Source organism: Sapajus apella, unplaced genomic scaffold (genome assembly GCF_009761245.1).
Source record: "Sapajus apella isolate SASKATOON/1434 unplaced genomic scaffold, GSC_monkey_1.0 scaffold63, whole genome shotgun sequence".
NCBI classification, from domain to species: domain Eukaryota; kingdom Metazoa; phylum Chordata; class Mammalia; order Primates; family Cebidae; genus Sapajus; species Sapajus apella.
In genome coordinates this window covers 11,596,128-11,617,276 of record NW_022437003.1, presented here as the reverse complement: position 1 = coordinate 11,617,276, position 21,149 = coordinate 11,596,128, and the positions used below count along the sequence as shown (strand labels likewise).

At 43.4% G+C, this 21,149-nt stretch overlaps 1 protein-coding gene and 1 pseudogene across 15 annotated transcripts in view; both read left to right on the top strand.

The window, feature by feature from the left end:
• PHACTR1 (phosphatase and actin regulator 1) overlaps positions 1-21,149 on the top strand; it is a 586,592-nt gene that overhangs the window by 503,775 nt on the left and 61,668 nt on the right. For all 15 annotated transcript variants that reach the window (XM_032247691.1, XM_032247688.1, XM_032247689.1 and 12 more), the window contains 2 exons: positions 15,385-15,629; positions 17,628-17,784. In XM_032247691.1, the coding sequence (XP_032103582.1) occupies positions 15,385-15,629; positions 17,628-17,784 (402 nt within the window). The remainder of the gene's footprint in view (positions 1-15,384; positions 15,630-17,627; positions 17,785-21,149) is intronic.
• Positions 293-437, top strand: LOC116529873 (annotated as a pseudogene).

The window sequence follows — 21,149 nt, the reverse complement described above, 5'->3', positions numbered from 1 at the left end:
AGCCAAACCTGTCAGCGCCTTGATCTTGGACTTGTCAGCCCCCAGAACTGTGAGAAAATAAATATCTCTTCTTTTTAAATTACCCAGTCTCGAGTATTTTATTATAGCAGCACAAAGGGGCCACAATAGCACTCGACCCTTAATCTGCCATAGTACCTGCCATGTAGGGAGTATTCTGAAAATATTTTTTGAGTGGGTTTCATTAAAAGTTACTCTAATCTTTGAAATAGGAAAGTATCTTACAATCAATGTTTGGTTACCAACTTTCCTAATTATAGAAACAGGCTTTTGCATACTTGCCTGGCAATGAAGATACCATGATCACGAAGATGGTTTTCCCAGGACGAGGCTTATCCATTGCACTCGGGATGTACTGACACCTGCAATTTGCCCAAAGGTGGGAAACTTGAAGTAGGGGAATGTGTTCATGCTTTTTAAGAAAGAAAGAGAGAGGGAGAAAAGAAAGACAAAGAAAGGAAAGAAAGAAAAGAAAGAAGAAAAGAAGGGAGAAAAGAAGGGAGAAGGGAGGGGGGAACAAACAGGCTTTTGCTGTGGATCCGTTCCTGCTTTCCCTGTCAGGCCATCCCTGTTGTGTTGTGTTTGATGTTAGAAGCAACGTATAAAGTTCCTCCCTTAAAATTAAACCTAGGTCTTTGCTTGTCATGTCTGGTAATATCAAACTAGAGCTCCAGATACTATAATTTGATTATGAACCTTAGCCATCATTGAAGTACACCATCCCTTCTTTTAATTCTCTTGGAGCAAATCCTTCATGAATGACAAAGTGGGGGAGGGGTCATCATCCTTAGCTAAGGTAGGGATGCTGAGATTGCTAAGGTGTAGGGAATCATATCTGATGACCCAGCTCTATCCAGTGTCCTCGGACGAAACCTGAAAGTTAACTTCCAGAATTTTATGCTGAGACCTGAAAAACAGGAGCAATCACGTAAGGAAGAGAAAGGCAATGCGGGTACGTCCTAGACAGATTAGAGGAAAGAGTGTATTGGTGGACCGGATAAGTTCACATGGGAAGAAGAATTGAAATCTCTGAGTTTGAACTAAAAAGGCAAAATATGAATGAGTATTTTGCATCAATTGATGCAAAATATCAATAGATTTTTTTTTTTTTGAGATGGAGTCTTGCTCTGTGACCTAGCCTGGAGTTCAGTGGCATGATCTCAGCTCACTGCAACCTCCACCTCCCGGGTTCAAGCAATTACCCTGCCTCAGCGTCCTGAGTAACTGGGATTACAGGCATGTGCCACCACTCAGCTAATTTTGTATTATCAGTAGAGACAGGGTTTCACCATGTTGGTCAGGCTGATCTCGAACTCCAGACCTCATGATCCGCCCACCTCAGCCTCCCAAAGTGCTGGGATTACAGGCATGAGCCACCATGCCTGGCTAATAGATATTTTCAATGATGCTTTATTTACACCCAATGTGTTTTAGTTTAGGAAAATTTTAAGTACCATACATTTAGTTCGGATGGAAATTGCCACCTATGGGCCTTAAAAATGAACAAATAAATACATTTCTAATAAATTCATTCTTTATTTACCTCTCCATGTCCCAAAGTCCCTGAGCAGCTAGATGAAGAAAGCTCTGACATTTGCCAGGAAAAAAATTTCAGGCAATTACTGGCTTGTAAACCTTGAATGAAAACAGGCCCTGCAAAAAGAAGGGTGGTACCTGTGTTTGCTCAGCAACGAGAAGATCCATCAGTTCTTTGCTGAGTGCATTTTCTAGACCAGGCTCCAGCTTGGCCCTGGGGATGTAACAGAGAACAAAATACAGAAGATACCCTCAGTGCAGCTTAGAACCTGCTGGGAGTATAACCTGGACAGATCAGTGCCCATGAGAGTGCAGGGAGGGAGGAGGAGAATGTGCAACAGGAATGTCAGCTGGTCCACAAAATTCGGAGTGGTCTTTTTGAAGAGCTGCATTTATATTAAAAGCTGAAAGAGAGGAATAGGCCAGGTGCAGTGGCTCACACGTGTAATCCCAGCACTTTGGAAGGCCAAGGCAGGTGGATCATGAGGTCAAGAGATTGAGACCATCCTGGCCAACATGCTGAAATCCCGTCTCTACTAAAAATACAAAAATTAGCTGGGTGTGGTGGCACACACCTGTGGTCCCAGCTACTCGGGAGGCTAAGGCAGGAGAATCATTTGAACCCGGGAGGTGGAGGTTGCAGTGAGCCGAGATCGCACCACTGCACTCCATCCTGGCGACAGAGCAAGGATCCATCTCAAAAAAAAAAAAGAGAGAGAGAGAGGAATAACCAGATGGAGAGGAGAAAGGAAATGAGAGAACATTTAGGCAGATTAGAGGAGGGGCTGATATACTATCTCCAGATAATGAATGAGATTTTTAATAAGAAAAGGAAGTTGGCATTTATTCTCCAGGTTTTTAGAAGACATAGCATAGAGAATGACATTGATAACATAACATTGTCATCAGACATAAGGAAGAACCCAAGAGCCAGCAGAGAGGACACTGAAGATTTTTTAGTAAAATCAGGCCAACAGCAGTCCCAAATGGTTTACTCATGTACTTATGTAAAGAAAAACCACATACAGGTCGAATCATCTGCTAAGGGCAAATCCAGCTCTGTAACTGCAGATTTGATACATTGAAGTAGGTTAACTGTAATGTGGAATTCTAGAGAAGTATCATGGCTTTGCCGCTGCTGGCGTAGTCGACGTACATCTGTGTTAACATGGATAAGCTAGACAATCTGGATGGTCAACTAGATGCAAGAAAGTTCCAGAATCATTTTGAACTCTTAGCAACACCCATTGATCTCTGCATGCCAACCATTGTGATAGGCACACAATGACAAAGCAATCTTTCCTTTAAAATAATAACGTTGATAAGTTTATACAAATAGTTCATTATTTGCTTATAATGTCCCCTTTTCATATTTGCATATTAGCTATTGAGGAAATTATTAAGAATATTGAAAAAGGAATTGTTTTTACATTGGACAGAAGAAATTGAAATCAGTAGACCCCCCCCCCTCCAAATCCCTCCAGTCTCTAAAATTCTATCCCATGATTATTTTTAGGTCTTTCAAGAGCAAGATACAATTTACAATCCTTGGGTAAATACATTTCATGGTGACAATTACTTTTCTTCATGTTGCCTCAAGGGTCACAGGAAATTCTAAAGAATAATTCTTGCTCCTAAACAAGAGGATCCCCAGGGTTTCTTTTAGCCTTAAAAGTCTAACATAATTATTGTATTGGCTTATGTCTGTAATGTTTCACCTACCAATGAGGGTGTTCGCTGATAATACACAGATGTGAATCAGTGCCTCAGCAAGAATGAAACTGAACGCCTAGGTGTTATTTGCTTGTGAAGTGGTGTTGATTTGAAGTGCAGCGTTTTTCATGACATAACAAATGGCTTACGGCGTTGAATGAAATATGTTTCCGGGGAAAGATTCTTATGATGATCATCATCTCTTCAAAATCTCACGCAATTCTGTCTAATCAATTTTCTAATTGTTTAACAAGGACAGTTAAAACTAGACTGTACAAACTACTAACACCTTTTTAAGGCTTACGAGGATAAAAAAGGAAGTGTATTTTTTTTTTCTCGAGACTGAGTCTTGCTCTGTCACCCAGGCTGGAGTGCAATGGTGTGATCTCGGCTCACTGCAACCTCCGCCTCCTGGGTTCAAGCGATTCTCCTGCCTCAGCCTCCCGAGTAGCTGGGATTACAGGTGCACAGCACCACACCCAGCCAGTTTTTTTGTATTTTTAGTAGAGGCAAGGTTTCACCATGTTGGCCAGGCTGGTCTCCAACTCCTGACCTTGTGATCCACCTGCCTCAGCCTCCCAAGTGGGGAATTACAGGCATGAGCCACCTTGCCTAGCCCAGGAAGTATATTTTCAAAAGAAAGAGAATCTGCTTTTGATTTTTTTGTTTGCTTCAGTAGAAATCCTGCCCTTTTCCAATGCCCAAATGTTGATTCTTTGATCTTGGAAACCATTGTCCAGAAAGTTTTGCAGATCAAATATATTAAAACACTAAAGGAAATATTTTAATAAATTAGTGGCTAATATCCATAATGACTAATTTATGATATATTGTTGGTGCTGACGTACACTGCTGGCTGAAACAGCAGCTGTCAGTGTTGATGTCCGGGAAGCACACTGCACCAGCATTGCCTTCTAATTTTACAGCTGCCTGTGAGGCAGGCACCTAGATTTCTCCGTTTAATTGATGAGGAGTCAAAGACCAAGAGGCCAGGTTAGTGAATGGCCCAGCTGGGACTTGCACAGTCCTGCTGACTCTGTCCTGCCTTTTTAGTACCCATGCTCAGCCAAGCATGCTAGAACGCTCACAGCATCTAGGGACAAATTCAAGTAGAAAAGCCACCACTGGTTTCTCCATCAGAAAGAGACAGTGCTGGGAGGGATGGGCTGTTGGTCAGACTCTGTGTGCCTTCTAGTTTTGTTCATCACATCCCAATCCCAGACAGTATTTCAGAAATGTGGGTCATAGGTCCCTGAAAGGACAGAGGCTATGAAAAAATTAATTTAAATCCATTACCACTGCTGAAAAAAAAACTCAAAAAACATTTTCTGTTCAGGAAGGCTCAGTTACCTCATCTATATATAGAACAACATAGTTTCCTGCTTACCGAAGTTCAACAAAAAACAAAAGCTTTAATGTTATATGTCTTATCTTAGAAGGCTAATCCTAGGCTGTGATAAACCAGACAATGTATGCCTGCTTTCTTAAAAAGAAGCTAATTAACTATTTTCTTGGGCTACGGTGGTTATTTCTGCTATTTTTCAGTCTCGGGCACTGCAGTTTGCAGCATAATTTCTCAGACATTTTTGGTCTCCAAGAGGAAAGTGGTTGATTGTTCTCTCTCGCCTCTGAAAACTCTTTTCATAACTGTGCAGACTAAATTACAAAAGCTGTTCCTATGGAAGTTTAATTTGGTTTTCAGTGTCATATTTGTAGATAATAAATTTTCTGTCCTTTGAGGAAATTAATGTCTTTTTTTTTTTAACAATGGATGCATTTAAAACCAGATACCAGAAAACAATATTCCCTTTATTACATGTTTTTCTTTAGAAATGTTGGTAAAATGGATCCCACCTATTTTAGAGAAAGATTAAGGATGTAAAAGAGACAGTGATTTTCAATTTTATGACCTGCCCTTGATTCCCTACAAGAGTTTGAAAGGTGTTTGCCAGCCACTAATTCCCCTCCATGGATGGGTTGCAATGTTTTTTTCTACTCATCAGCCCGTACCATGTGATGGTGGTAAAGTGATGATTATAAAGATCCCTCGAGAAGGGAGTGACTCTTTTAATGGCCTGGACTCACTGTAGATGTCTTGACATTCATTCCTTTATGAATGACTAAAAGTAAGGTCTGTGCCTAACCCTTATTCAGTAATGAACATGAAATAAGCCAGTCTCTTAATTTTTGAAGTCTAGAGATTCCTTTAAAACATTCGGCCATTGCAATGGTAGGTAAAGGCCAGGCATGGTGGCTCACTCCTGTAATCCTAACAACTTTGGGAGCCCAGGAGTTTGAGATCAGTCTGGGCAACATAGAGAGACCCCGTCTCTTAAAAAAAAAAAAAAAAATTAACAAATTAGCCAGGTGCAACGACACACACCTGTTAGTGCCAGCTGCTCAGGAGGCTGAGGCGGGAAGATTGCTTCAACCCAAAGGTTCGAGGCTGAAATGAACTATTTTTTAGAAAAAAAAAAAAAAGGAAAGAACTGGCAGAAAAGGGAAGGGAGGCAGAAATGATTTTCTGCCCAGGCTCTCAACCTATGCATCTCCTACTTAGTTTAACAGAGTCAAAGAGAAGAGTTAAGTTTTCCAAAAGAAAGGCTTGTTAAAGGTCATTCTTGATGGGAACAGGACTGAAGGAAGAGAGTACGGCTTTTCACCCGCCAAAGCGTCCTCCTGTGAATGTGAAGAGAGGATGACAGTCTTAAATGTGTGCCTTCTGTTGACTCGGGACTGCCATTTTCCTCTCAAGCTTTCCAAATACTTCTCTTTTCAGTGTGTGTTGTGTAAAGAGCAAGCCTTCTGTTTTAGGAATACTTCTGTTCATTCTTTCCTGTTCGTTGGAGCTGTTCCATCCTCTAGGGGAAAATGAGGATGAAACAAAGTCCTCATCCTTGTGAGCTTACTCGTTAGTGGGAGAGACAGGTGATAAGCCTGTGAATGTGTAATATGATGTCAGGTGTGGATGGGGCACTGAAGAACCGTCAGACAGGATCATGAGAGGAGCATGGTGGTGATGCCTGTCTAGCCTTAAGGGAAGGTGTCATTAAAGTGGCCACAATAGACACAAAACCCACTGTATGCCCCCTTTTTATTGGCAGCACCCCATTGTGCAAGGCTGGATGATCCAGCTTGGTAATTATTCTGTCCTCCCTCTTGTCACCTATTCTCTCTGCACACCTACTCACCCCCAGCCATGTACTACTCACACAAAACTTGTAGCTCCAAGTCTAGAATTCAGCCCCTCTCCCTATGTGTTCCACAATAGCCCTCATCATGGGACTCTTCACAGCAAAATTCACAGCAAGAGACTAGCTAGATTGTGTGAACATCTGTTATCCTTGTTTTTTGTTATAAAAATATTATATCCCATGGTTTTTAAAATTTGTGGTATAAATTGCATTTCATAGTCAGCAGATACATCTACGGAAAAAATGATGGGCTTTGCTTATTCTCTAGGCGAAGGCAGCATGGTGCATGGAAAGAACACAGGCCCTGGGTGGGAAGACCTGAGTTCACATCCTGCTGTGATCGCTGCTGAGTGATTACTTGTGTTCTCAGAGACTTCACATCCCTATTCATAAAAGTCAAGATAATAACAACACCCTTCTTAACTCTGCAAGTTTTCATGGTGATTAAATGAGATAATGAACATGTACAACACACTTTCATAGGGCACTAAAGGACCATCCATGGTAGCCATGTGGTTGTTTTGGAAAGATGCTCTTCCTCCTTCATCCTGAGTTGTGGAACCTGCTGGTATATTTAGGATGTTGTATGGAAATATTCCGAATTGTTGCAGCCGTCCAACATCTTGTGAACATTACGGAATGCTCTTCAGTTTCTGCATATTCATCCCTCTTACATTTGTCAAGAAAATGACATTATTTGAGCTGCCTAGATGTTAGGGAGCAGAAATTCATGTTTTTTCCCCTGGAACATAGGCCTTTGGTCTTTGTTTAAATTCATCATAGAATGTTAGTATAAGAGCAAAGCATACAGATCTTCATCAACCTCAATGACCTCACCCTACAAAGCAGCCTAGCTTTGGAAGTCTGAACTGAAGTGGGCTGATAGCCTGTGAGTATAGAACTGGAAACTGGAATACCATAAGCTCTCTCTGATACCTATTCTGTGTGCACACAGTCCTGGAATGAAGGGCATATGAAACCAACATGCTCTTGCTTGCATAGATCTCTGTCCCTTAGCTCCTCGAGTTGTCTTATTAGGAAAGAGAACTCTAAAGCGCTATTTCCAAAAGTCCTAATGCTCCTTTCACAAGATAATTTCCCTACAGCAGCAAGACTCTATCTAAGGATCAGGGACCCTCATTTTAGTGAATTAAGTAATTGGAAACGTAATGTGGTGTACTCTGATTGCATGAGACTTCAAATATTTGATCAACTCATCCATCAGTTCCAGACACATGTGCAATGATCAGGTTGGAGCAGGAAGATCATCAGCCTCTGTCTTGGAGAGGCTCACAGTTAATGAGGGGTGGGGGTAAATGCTTAACATGTAATTATAGCATAATGTGGCAGATGCTGTAACAAAACTGGAAACAGGCTGTAGATGTGCAGAGAAGGGACTGATTTCCATTGGAAAAATCAGAAAAGGATGCTCAAATGAAATGAGATTTGAGCCAAGATAGATAGGATACTCTCTCTAGGCCAAAATCTGAAGGGTGAGTTCTGGGGTGCACAACCGCAAGAGCAGAGGGAGGATGCAGGAAAGTCCACAGTGTACCTGGGCTGTGGCAAGTGGTCTGATGTGGCTGGAACGCTGGGAAGACAGTAAGGAATAATAATGAATGAGATTGAAAGGAGTTGGGGAGTCAGATGGTGAGGCACCTCTTAGTCCATGCCATAGAGGGTGGAGTTAATCCAGTTTACAGTGAGGCCTTTCCTGGCTCTTTTGATTGGGAGAATTACATGATCAGACTGGTTTGACAGCAGAATAGGGTGGAAGGGGAGGTTCTGGAAGAAGAATAAGGTTTGGAGCCATTGGGGCACCACTGCTTCTACATAGGCAGTGGTATAGTGACATCAGTAGATCAGGTCCTGTAGTCTGATGGCCCAAATTCAATGTCTGCACCCCTCTGGTTGTGTGACCTTGGCCACTTACCTTTATGTTTTCCTGTCTATAATGGGAAGATCACAAGAAGTACCTATCTCTTAGGATCCTTATGAGGCTCAAGTGAATCAATACATGGGACAGTGTGAGCTTTTAGAAATGTTAACTTCCATCATCATCTGCAATAATCCAGTAACAATGAACAAAGCCTCTATCTAGGAGGTTAGGATGAGATTCCTCACGTTTACCTGCAGTTTGAGAAGCTAGTTAGCCATTAGGAAGAGGGAGGATGAACACAACCCATGTGCAATGAAATCCATTTGAATTCGAAGCCAACTAAATGCTTAGTGCCAAAGAATTTTGACATGAATAGTCTGGAATTGATTTTATTACATGAGTCAGCAATTCCTCAGGGAGGTTGACAGATACTCTGGAAGATGAGACTCTTGCAGGCCACTGAGTGTCATTCAGTAAATCACTGATCTGGGCAACAGAATGAGAAAAGCTGTTTTAGTCAAGCGTCAGCCTGGAACTCTTGCATTCTTGGGGTAACAGCTCAGAAACTGAAAGCAGGAGTGCAAGTAGCTGACTAAGTAGACCCCAAGAGCATCAGCATGTTGCGTGGTGGTGTGACCCCCAGAATTGCCAGCCTCAGACATGACAAGTCAGGAACTCACATGAGAGGATCTGGACAGTTCTTCCTTCAGTGAATGCTGCAGATTCCTGATAATTAATATGTAAGTGGCTTTTGAAGAGACTCACGTGGTACCGTGCTGAGAATGCAGCAAGTAGCAGAGCCGCTGTGGATGCTCTAGGCCAGTGGCTCCTAATCTGGGATGATTTTTGTCCCCCCAGAGGACATTCGGCAATGCCTAAAGATTGTTTTGGTTGTCACAGTTGGAGGAAGTGCGCTGGCATGTGGTGGGTAGCGGCCAGGGGTGCTGCTAAACAGCCGTCAAAGCAATGAATTGGCCCAAAATGTCAGTCATGCCTGTGTTGAAAAAGCCTGGTCTAGACCAACATTTCACCAGAACGTGATATCTGCATCATCAGTGGTACAGGAAATGAATTTAGGACAACCCTTCATTAGTTGTAATATTTTATTGGATATTGTATGTACTTATATCAATATTGAAAATATATTATAAATATGAAAATGTATCTTAACATGTTGTAAACCTGTGCAATTTACATATAAAACCTGTTATTACAAAGATATCATTTGCTTAGGATGAAGTTACAATAATGTTTAAAAGTTTTTTTTAAAGTACTGTACTGACTTTAAAAATTACAGAGAAGATAATAGTGTAAATGGACTTCAAAGATGCCATATACAAAAAGTGAGGGAGGTGGGAGTATAATCAAAGTTTAGGAAATATTGGTTCAGATCAGGGCTCAGAAAACTTTTTCTGTAAAGAACCAGATAGATAGTAAATATTTTCGGCTGTGTTGCAACTACTCCACTCTGCTATTTTGGTACAAAGGCTGCCAAGATGATCGTTGAATGAATGGGTTCCCCCCCTCCCCCCCACACACTGAACACCCTGAGTGTTGAGCTTAGTGCCCCTGGTGTGGCCTGGTCAAGGCAGGGTAGAACATGATTACCTACCCCAGTTAGTAAGACTTAAAATAGTTATAAAGTAGCGATGCCCATTTTTCTTTTCTTTTTTTTTTTTTGAGATGGAATCTCACTTTGTTGCCAGGTCTGGAGTGTAGTGGCGTGATCTTAGCCCACTGCAACCTCCATCTCCTGGGTTCAAGCAACTCTCTTGCCTCAGCTTTCTGAGTAGCTGGGATTACAGGCACCCACCACTATGCCCAGCTAATTTTTTGTGTTTTTAGTAGAGATGGGGTTTCACCATGTTGGCCAGGGTGGCCTTGAACTCCTGACCCTGTGATTCACCTGCCTTGGCCTCCCAAAGTGCTGAGATCACAGGCGTGAGCCACCTGGGCCAGCCAATGACCATTTTTCACACACGTTGTTGACAAAACGTGAACTTTCCTCCATCTTGCATGGGTACATTTAGTGGGGTTTGGGTTTTATCAAAGGACACAATATCATAAGTATCATAGCTCAACTTTTGCATACAGAATTTGTAATAGAGTGGGTTCAAATTTCAAGTCCTTCCTTTACCAGCTGTGTCCTTGTGGGCCTATCCATTACCCTCTCAGAGCTTCAATTTCCTGCTTCATAAAATGGGGAGAATAGCATCTGTCCTTCACAGTTGTTGGAAAGGTGAAATGCAATACTGCGGGGAAAATTACACGTTTAGTAAACGTTCTCTCTATTCACTCTCCCTTCTTTCCTTCTGTCCTTCAGTTCTTCCACTTATTCAATGAGGATGCCCTTTTTGTCATTGCCAGTCATTCATAAGGATGCCAGCCAAGTCTAGGGCACCATATCCCTGAAGCACACCACTAGATGCCTCCCTGCAAATTAAAAAACAATCTGTTAGTTAATACCTTTTGAACATGTTTTGTCAACTGCTTACAAAACATCTAAACATCAGTCATTGCAACCGGTATTTTTTTCATTCGGCTAAAGCAATAGACGATTAATGAGGATCTACTTTGTGTCCGGCATGATACCAGGCACTTAGCAGGGTAATAAGCACCAGATACAAGCAGAAGACATGGCTTCTGCCACAAGGAGCCTCCAGCCTTGGATGGTGGAGGGAAGATCGTAAGCAAACAGATGATTATGGTTTTCACACTTGAGGACTCTCCTGTACACGCAGGCAAGGCATGGACTGAGACAAGTATTGAGAGAGGAATAGGAATGAATGAGGTGACGATGGTTTAGGAACACATTCCAGGCCAAGAGCATTGAATGCACAGTTGCAAGTGATCAAGGGGTCAGTTGTTTGAAAAGGGAAGGAGGGAAGGGGGAATGAGACTGGGTTAATAATTTGAGCCAAATGATGCAGGCTGTGGCAAGCACATGACACTATGTTTAAGCTACTGTTTAAGGCTAATGGTTTTCACCTTTCTTTTGGAATGAGAGCCTGTATTTAGAGCAGATCTGCTAGGTGATAACTGCTGTATTATATGAAACTTGTGCTACAGACACTGATGTTCTGCTGGGTGTCTGTCACCGGCAGGACAGAGGCCACGTATCATAAGATCCTACATTTGAGTTGATTTAGTTCTTTGCCTTAAATAGTATAGTTCATGATGTGTTAACTGAATTTTCATTTGCATCACTCCTAGAGCAGTGGTTTTGTAGACTCGAGGGGCATTCAGAATTCTCATGGGTGAGGCTCTGAGATCTGAGTTTTAGAAAGTCGCTCCGAGAACTGTGGAGACCGGACGGAAACAGCCTGCTGTGAAACCCCTTGGAAGGCTATGTCTGTCAATAACCAGTGAGGGTCTCGTTTGAGGCCGTGTCAACAGGCCACTTCACATGCACCTGCCCTAAAAAAAGGCATGATTTACCCAGTTCTGCAGTTGAGGGAGCCAAGACTCAGAGGTTAAGCAATTTGGCTGAGGTCAAGAAGAGAGTAAGCAGCAAAACATGGACACAGATCTGTCTTGACTCCCCAAAGTGAGGGCCCAAATTAACCTTCTGTGCCTGCTCCTTAGCTAACTCCTGTACTGTCCTTTCCTTTCTTGCTCTCCTGAGGTTCTCCATAGTTACAAAAGGGGTGGGTTTCTCGGGGTATTTGTCTTCTCAGGACTCTCCCTGATATATAGTTAGCATTCTGTGGGTATTTATTAATAGAATATTTTAAAATCCTTTTGGTGGATTCCCCTAGCTTCCTGGAAAATACTGCCTTCACTCTTAAGGAAAATCAGGCATTCAAGCACATGCTAGGGTTCACACGTCAGGAAGATGAGCGGATTGGCCCCAGAGATCTTTATCTGTTTCTCTAGTGCCCCAACAGGCAGTCACTGGCATCACAACCAATCCCTATTTGACAAACCTGGTAGCATAGTACCTGGTACCTTTCAAAGTAGCTGGCTATCCTCCATTTAATCCCATCCTATGCAAGAAGGTCTCACGCTGCCCATGTATCTTTGAGGGAGAGGAAACAGCCTCTTGCTGATCACACACTACCTATGAGGTGGCGTTTCTTATCCCCCTGTGCACTTTTCTCTCCTCTGTCGTCTTGAATCACCTTGGAGTCTTCTACCTTAAGGAACTCATGCTCTCTAGTTCCAACTCTTTTCCTTTAAAAGATTTTTCCCACCAAACAAGAATATCTATTGTCCGCTTTCATCCCCAGCTCCCGGCTGCCAAATCCCCAGCTCTGTGCCTTTATAGGAAACATGGCTAATTAAACTAGAAAGTGGAGAGAGGAAAAGGCAGGATTGGGGCAAAACATGAGCCATGGAATGACATTTTTTGCCCCTTCCATTCTTACTTTCTGTAATACCCAATGTGGAAATCCAAGCGCAGTTGGAATGGCGTAGCTGTCACTGATGAAAGAGCTGCTTTGCAGGGTGTGCAGCCAGTCCCCAGCCCCGCTTCCGTCACCCTTCGCCACCCTGGAGACCATCTATCATGTACTTCACCCTCCTCCCATTGTCATCTGTATTAAATTAGGTGGGAAATGGACCGACTTAAACCACTAATGTCTAATAAGATGCTGCATTTTTGTAAATATGTGATTTAATCCTATTCAGTGGTTGGCTTTTTTTAAGTTGACTTAGCTCATTGCCCTGAACATCATAGCTCATAATGTGTTAACTAGGTTTTCCCATTTGTGTCACTGAAGAGTTATATGAAAAATACAAAGAGAAAAACAGCACTTTGGAAACAATGGAAGAAAGGAAGTTAATTGAATTTACATTAAGCATAGCAATAATTTAAAGCATAATTGCAAGTTTCAAAGAAGGGACATACATTCATATGTCATAAGTTAGGCTTCTTTTAGATAAAATATTCAAATGTGGAACTTGCTGATATGTAATACAAGCTCATGCTCCATTTCCTTATGCATGGCAAACACTTTTGGATGGTAAAATGTGTTGAGTTTCCTGTGTTTGGAGATTCCTTGAATGAAGGAAATTTATAAATTTCACTTCCAATTAATCTGAAAAAGAATTACAAAATTTAACTGTGGTTTCTGGTTACATATTTATGATTCTAGATTTCATGCAAAACCTGTCTTAAAAAGGGCTCTAAGTTACTACATAATCCTCAGCCAGAGGATTAAGAAAATAACTGTTTTGTTTTTGATGACAGGCATTTTCTAACTTTCCAACAACAAACATCTATAGGTTGTTGTTGTTGTTGTTTTGTTTTTTTTGTTTGTTTATTTGTTTTTTATGGAGTCTCACTCTTTGACCAGGCTGGAGTGCTGTGGCACGATCTCAGCTCACTGCAACCTCCGCCTCCCAAGTTCAAGTGATTCCCCTGCCTCAGCTTCTTGAGTAGCTGAGATTACAGGTGTGTGTTACCACACCCAGCTAATTTTTGTATTTTTAGTAGAGTTGGCATTTTACCATGTTGGCCAGAATGGTCTCGATCTCTTGATCTCATGGTCCACCTGCCTCAGCCTCCTAAAGTGCTTGGATTACAGGTGTGAGCCACCGCGACCGGCCATATAACTGTTTTAATTAAAAAATATATTTGATCCAAGTTGGTTCAACTTCAGATAGAACCAAAAACATCATCCTCGTTGCTTCTTAGAAAATTGGCCTGTAAAATATCCAGACTGGTATTACCTGTGGCTCCCTGTGGGAGAGGACTTTCTCTAGGTCACCACTGACAATGTCATGCATGGGTCTCCAGCCTTTGGTCCATCCCCATGTTCCCTTTCTCAGCATCCCCAGCCACAGCATTTTAAATAGTGTATCACAACTGGATAAAAAAAAATGTGGCACATATACACCGTGGAATACTATGCAGCCATAAAAAAGGATGCATTCATACCCTTTGCAGGGACATGGATGAAACTGGAAACCATCATTCTCAGCAAACTGACACAAGAACAGAAAACCAAATACCACATGTTCTCACTCATAAGTGGGTGTTGAACAATGGGAACACACAGACACAGGGAGGGAAACATCATATACCAGGGCCTGGGGTGTGGGAGGCAAGGGAAGAATAGCAGGGGGTCGGGGGAATGGGGAGGGTTAGCATTAGGAGAAATACCTAATGTAGATAAGGGGGTGATGGATGAAGCAAACCACCACCATGGCACGTGTGTACCTATGTAATCTGCACAATCTGCACGTGTACCCCAGAACTTAAAGTATAATAAATTAAAAATAGTCTATCACACACTCAGTCAACCTCTGTAGCTTTAGAAAACTAGAACATCAATTATTATCTTTCTCTCCTGAATAATTTCACTATCAAATTAATCCTTTGCCCTTATTTTTAATTTTTTAAAATTATGGTAAATACAGATAACATAAAATTTACCATCTTAACCATTCTAAAGCATTCAGTTCGATGGCATTAAATGCGTTCGCATTGTTGTGCAACTGTCACCACCACCCACAAGGAGTTGGAATTATTTTCTATCCCACGCCACTATTCCCATCAGGAAACCATGCCATCTTGAAATGATTCCCTGTAAGATGAGCAATGGGACTTTACTTGCCCAATAGACCCTTTGTCTCACAGGGTCTACTGGGCAAGTTTATTAACTATTAAAATTAACTGGGCACAGTGCCATGCACCTGTAGTCCCAGCTATTTGAGAGGCTAAGGTAGGAGGACCCCTTGAGCCCAGGAGGTCGAGGCTGCAGTGAGCTATAGTTTTTCCACTGCGCTCCAATCTGAGCAACAGAATGAGATCCTTCTTTAAGGAAAAATGAGATAGGCAAAAATATATATTTGTGGACTGAATTCAGCCCAATGACTCCACCTCTGTCCTGGGCCACCTGTTTTAAATCTTGGACCTGGATGGTATAGTTTATCCTATTTATAGGATATTCATGAAGTCTGTGTGCATGTCCTGCACATGCCAACTGTGTTTTAAAATGGTTTAAAACCGAGGGCAACTGGGTTTTAAAATGGTTTTGATGCATTTATACAGCATGTTAGCCAAAATGAATTTTCTCTTTCCTCCTTGTCTTTAAACAGCTCTGAGCAGCGGGTCCCCTGTTCCACTTCTTACCACAGCTCTGGGTTGCACTCGGGTGATGGGGTCACCAAAGCAGGACCTATGGGCCTTCCAGAAATAAGACAAGTGCCAACTGTTGTGATTGAATGTGATGACAATAAAGAAAATGTGCCTCACGAGTCAGACTACGAAGACTCTTCTTGCCTGTACACAAGGGAAGAGGAAGAGGAGGAGGACGAAGACGATGACAGCTCATTATACACCAGTGCGTTCATCTTAACTCTTCACCGGGGTGGGGAAGCATGCTCTTGTGGAAAGACAGCAGAGAGCAGACCCAGGACCCCAGCAGTTTGAGTTCTAATCCCCACTCTGGTGTTGACTGGTCTTGGGTCATAGGGCAGCTCAGTCTATCTCTTGGGGCCTCAGTTCCTACATCAGTAAGAGGAAATGGTAAATATCCTCTAAATGCCCTCCTAGCTCTAAAATTTACAGGTGCAGGGCTTTGTAAAATGCCACCTCTTATCTCTTTAGATGGCTCTTTATTGCTTCCCTTGGGATGCAACTTCCCCAATAAGAAAAAAAAAATAAGTTTTAAAAGCTTAAACATTTGTTCCCATCAGGCAAACACTCAAATACTACCCACTGTGTATGCAACAAATTCACTTTTTAAGCATCAGCAACTTTAGAAGACCTCAATTTAAATTTCTTATTTATGACCTTTAAAGGCGCTAAGAGACAAGAGAAGAAATGAAGAAAGCAAAGTTCAAAACCTATCACTCTGGCCATGAACAGTAAATAAATTTTAGTTACATGAGTACAGCCTGATATTTGGCCAACTTTTTAATAAATGCGCTTGTGAGAATAGCAACCATGCATCGAACATGTACCGCGTGCTCAACAACGGGCTAGGATCTTAATCTCTCACCTACGTCCCACAGCGACGCTGAGGCATGGACACTATTGCCTCATTTTACAGATAAGGGCAGACAGTGGAGAAGCAAGGCGCCAGCCCAGGGCCTCCTCTCTGCTAAGGGGCAACGCTGCAGTTTGATGCTGGCTCTGTAACATTCCAAAGCTCATGTTCTAAAACCAGCAGAGGAAAAAAGAAGAAAAGCACTACTCAATAAAACCCAAAGGCACCCCCAGACTTCTTGCCCGCTGGTGTTTTCTCTTCCTCCCTACTTACCAGGCTTCACATAGCTGCTTCCATGTGAGACCTGGTGAGCGACTGAAGGGATTCAAGTGATGTCAAGGAAAGAACCACACAGGGTAGCAAAGACCTCAATGACCCATGAGTGGAAGGAGCACCTGCTCAGCCCCTGTTTGCTGTTTAGCATCCAGAGAATTGAATGTTTCATACCGGGGTTTCTCAACCTCGCCACTCCCAGCATTCGGGACCAGATAACTCTTTGTTGTGGAGCTGTCCTGGGCACTGTGATGTCTACAGGCACCCCTGGCCTCTGTCCGCTAGATGCCAGTAACACCCTCTGCCTGCCACCTTAGTTTTGACAACCAGAAATGCCTTGAGTTTTTGCCAGGTGTCCCCTGGGGAGCAAAATCACCACTGGTTGAGAAGCACCGATTTATACTAGATGCAGGGAAGCCCTGCCTCTGCTGCTCAGAAACACTGGGGTTAAATAAAAAAAAAACCCAGGATATTGCCTGTTTCAAAGCCCTCACCTCCACTCCCACCCCCAACCAGCCCCATTTTGTCCGCCTACCTTTTTTTCTCCTCCACGTCCCCCCAGCTCCAGTGTTGTTGATCTTTTCTGTCTCTTGAGATTTTTGGTGTAGCCTTCACCACTGCACGTCTGCAGACACAGATCCCCACCCACCTGCTGCCTGTTGGACTCTCATCTCTGCCTCAGGTGTCAGCCCCTCCTCCTCGTGAAACCTCCCCTAGTTGCTAAAGACCTCTGTCCTGTCTACCCCTCTGCAATCTGCTGCAACCCATGGCCAGTCCTGCCCTCCTTTGTGATGTTGTCTGCATGCTGGGTGTTCCTGGAGAGCAGGGACCCAATCACAGGCTCCCCGTGTGCTCTCCATGTGCCCCACACAGTACTAGGGGCAGAGTATGTGGCAATGGCAGGAAATCTAGGAACTGAGGCCTTAACCACTCTCGGGTGTTATAGCTTTGATGACTTCCTTCCTGCCGTGTATCCTATGGTCCAGGTTGGCCGTGTGTGTGTGTGTGTGTGTGTGTGTGTGTGTCAGGCAGGCAGATCTGTGTCAGCCTTAATGGACTCATTTCTCTCTCTTGCAGGCTCCCTGGCCATGAAGGTCTGCAGGAAGGACTCCTTAGCCATCAAACTCAGCAACAGGCCCTCCAAGCGAGAGCTGGAAGAAAAGAACATCCTTCCCAGGCAGACGGATGAGGAGCGGCTGGAGCTGAGGCAACAGATTGGCACCAAGCTCACCAGGTAGGACAGCAGCACCCTCTGCCTCCCTGGCAGTGGGCCTTTAGCTCTCCAGATTCTAGCAAAATAATTCAGTCTCAGCTGGGTGCGGTGGTTCATGCCAGTAATCCCAGCACTTTGGGAGGCCAAGGCAGATGGATCACCTCAGGTCAGGAGTTCAAGACCGGCCTGGCCAACATGGCAAAACCCTGTCTCTACTAAAAATACAAAAATTAGCTGGGCGTGGTGCTGGGCACCTGTAATCCTAGCTACTCAGGTGGTGGGTGCCTGTAATCCCAGCTACTCAGAAGGCTGAGGCAGGGAGAATCGCTTGAACCAGGAGGCATAGGTTGCAATGAGCAGAGATCATGCCATTGTACTGTAGCCTGGATGGTAGAGCAAGACTCTGTCTCAAAAAAGAAAAAAAGGAAGAGACAATGAAAAATATCCCATGTTGTCTCCAAGGTTGTTTCCATAGTGCCCTCTCCTTCATTTAGCCAAATCTTGGAAAACTTACTGACTCAAGGTTCAGGGAGAAACTGAGAGGTAGCTTTCCAGGGAGAACAATCAGTTACAGAAAAGCCTCCATCATCTGGCCAGGCATGGTGGCTCACACCTGTAGTCCTAACACTTTGGGTGGTCGAGGCAGGAGATTGTTTCAGCCCAGGAGTTCAAGACCAGCCTGAGCAACAAAGTAAGACCTCGTCTCTACAGAAAATCAAAAATTAGCTAGATGTGGTGGCACATGCCTGTGGTCCCAGCTACATGGGAGGTTGAGGCTGGAGGATGGCTTGAGCCCAGTAGGTCAAGGCTGCAGTGAGCCATCATTGTGCCACCACACTCCAGCCCAGGTGACAGAGCGAGACCCTATCTCAAAAAATGAATGAGAGAGAGAGAGGGGGGGAAAAAGAGAGAAAAGAGAAGAGAAAGACCTCCATCATGTGATAGAATTGAGGACCTATGGAAAGATAAGGTATAGTTTGATTAAGCACAAAGCAATAAGATAAACACACTCTCTGCTATATGGTTAAGTGGTTGGTAGTGATGCCTCATTACTCCACTGGGACTCTTTTTGAGTGATTGCCCTTTACATATGGATATTACAGACATAGGCATAGCTTTATGTTATATTAAGATATTAACCATCTACGTATTTGTAATCACAGACATGTTTATTTGACATTAGGTAACCTTTGTTGAGTACTTATTATTTGCCACCACTCTCTGAACATTTTACATGTATTAAATCATTTCTCTTTGAGCCTCTCTGTAAGAAACACATTTGTATACTCATTTTACAGATGAGAACACCAGGCATAGAGAGCTTTGATTATCTTGCATAATGTCACACAGCACAGCTCTAGAATTCTCTCTTGAGCCCTTTGTACCAGACACTGGTGGTGTCTGGTGAGTGTCTAGACATAATGCGGGGAAGTCTACCAGGGCTTAATTCTGACTCTCCCTCTTCCTAGCTGTATTGCCTTAAGTAAATCACTTAACTCTCCTTGCCTGTGTTTCTGTGTATATAAAAGGGTGAGTTGTGAAAATTAAGCAAGTTAATAGATCTGGCCCATAGCAAGCAAGCAGTTACCTGCTGTTACTATCACCTTTGCATTGTACAAGTGAGGAAGGTGGTGCATAGAGGTTGTGTAGACATAGGCCTCATCCAACAGTATGCCAGTATTCTTCCCTCCCGCCTGATTTATTTCGTTAAGAACAGCTCTTTTTTTTTTTTTTTTTGAGATGGAATTTTGCTCTTGCGGCCCACGCTGGAGTGCAATGGTGCAATCTTGGCTCACTGCAACCTCCACCACCCAGGTTCAAACGATTCTCCTGCCAAGTAGCTGGGATTACAGGCACACACCACCATGCCTGGCTAATTTTTTTTGTTTTTTTGTTTTTTAATAGAAACGAGGTTTCAGCATGTTGGCAAGGCTGGTCTCGAACTCCTGACCTCAGGTGATCCACCTGCCTTGGCCTCCCAAAGTGCTGGGATTACAGGCGTGAGCCACCCTACCTGGCCAGGACAGCTTCTTTTTCAAAATTAACTTGGTTTCCTCTGGGAGGATGTTGTAATGGTACAGGGCTTTTGTAAAATGGTCAACACTGATGGATGACTGGACCTAGTGTTAGGCAGTCTTTAGAGTCCTAGAAAACATCTAACCACCTTCCAGGCACACATACCTACTTTCTCTCATTGACTGAAGTAACATGGCCTTCTCTTTTAAATACCCCAGTGATAGTTACAGCTCTTGAGAGAGGCTGTCCAGTTGTTGGAGAGCCTTATTGTTAAACGTTCTTCCAATATTGGGCTGAAATCTGTCCATGCCATTCCCAGTCACTGGTCTTATTCTGTTTTTTCTGCACCCTCATGCCCCATAACGTGGGGCTTTGGCATACTTGAAGACAGTGATTCTAGCCTCCCCCATCTCTCTCAGATTACATAGAACCAGATCTCAGTTCTGAGGGTGGTTGGGGTGGGTGGGTGTGGTTCTGGACTACTCCTGACCCAGCTTGTTCAAGTTCACATATTATCCTTCAGGGGATTAGGAAAAGAGAAGGAGCAGATCTTTTGTTATAGCTCCTTCCCTTTGCTTCCCATTCCTCCAGCTCTGCTACAGTGCAAGCAGAGCCCCAGGCATGTGAGGGGCAAATGATGACTTCTCTACAGATGGGAGTGAGATGCCAGAGCATCTGGCTGCCTGGGTGACCTCTTCTGTGGCAAGTATGAGAGCAAGATGGGAAGCGTAAGAAGTAGCCCTGTGAGGCTGGCTGTCTGCTTGTTTGCTGTGAGGTCCTTGCACCTGGTTTAGACTAACACAGTAAAAAAGGGCACCATTGTCCCAAAGCATACTCCTAGAAATAGAATCCCAGCCTCTCCTGCCTGAATACATATCTACAGGCCACCACCATGACTGGCTGGCAAAAGCAGCCACAAAACCCAGAGGTGGGAAGAGACATAAACCATCCATGCCCTGAAAGAAATTTTGCATCTGAAATCTTATCCAGGTAAACCAGCCCTTTCCCAAATCTTCCCCTTAGAAGGATGCTTAAATACTGCCCGGAATTTGTAGAATCCACTGAAAGTTTACCACAGTATACATTGTTCCCAGCCCTCTTTCATCACAGCTGATGGCAGATGCATTATTCAGCTCACTGCAAGGAAGAAATATCTGAGACTGGGTAATTTATAAAGAAAAGAAGTTTAATTGACTCATAGTTTCTCATATCTGGTGAGGTCTCAGGAAACTTGCAATCATGCAGGAGGCACTTCTTCACAGGGTGGCAGGAGAGAGAATGAGTGCAAGCAGAGGAATACCAGATGCTTATAGAACCATCAGATCTTGTGAGACCCACTTATTATCTCGAGAACAGCATGAGGGAAACTG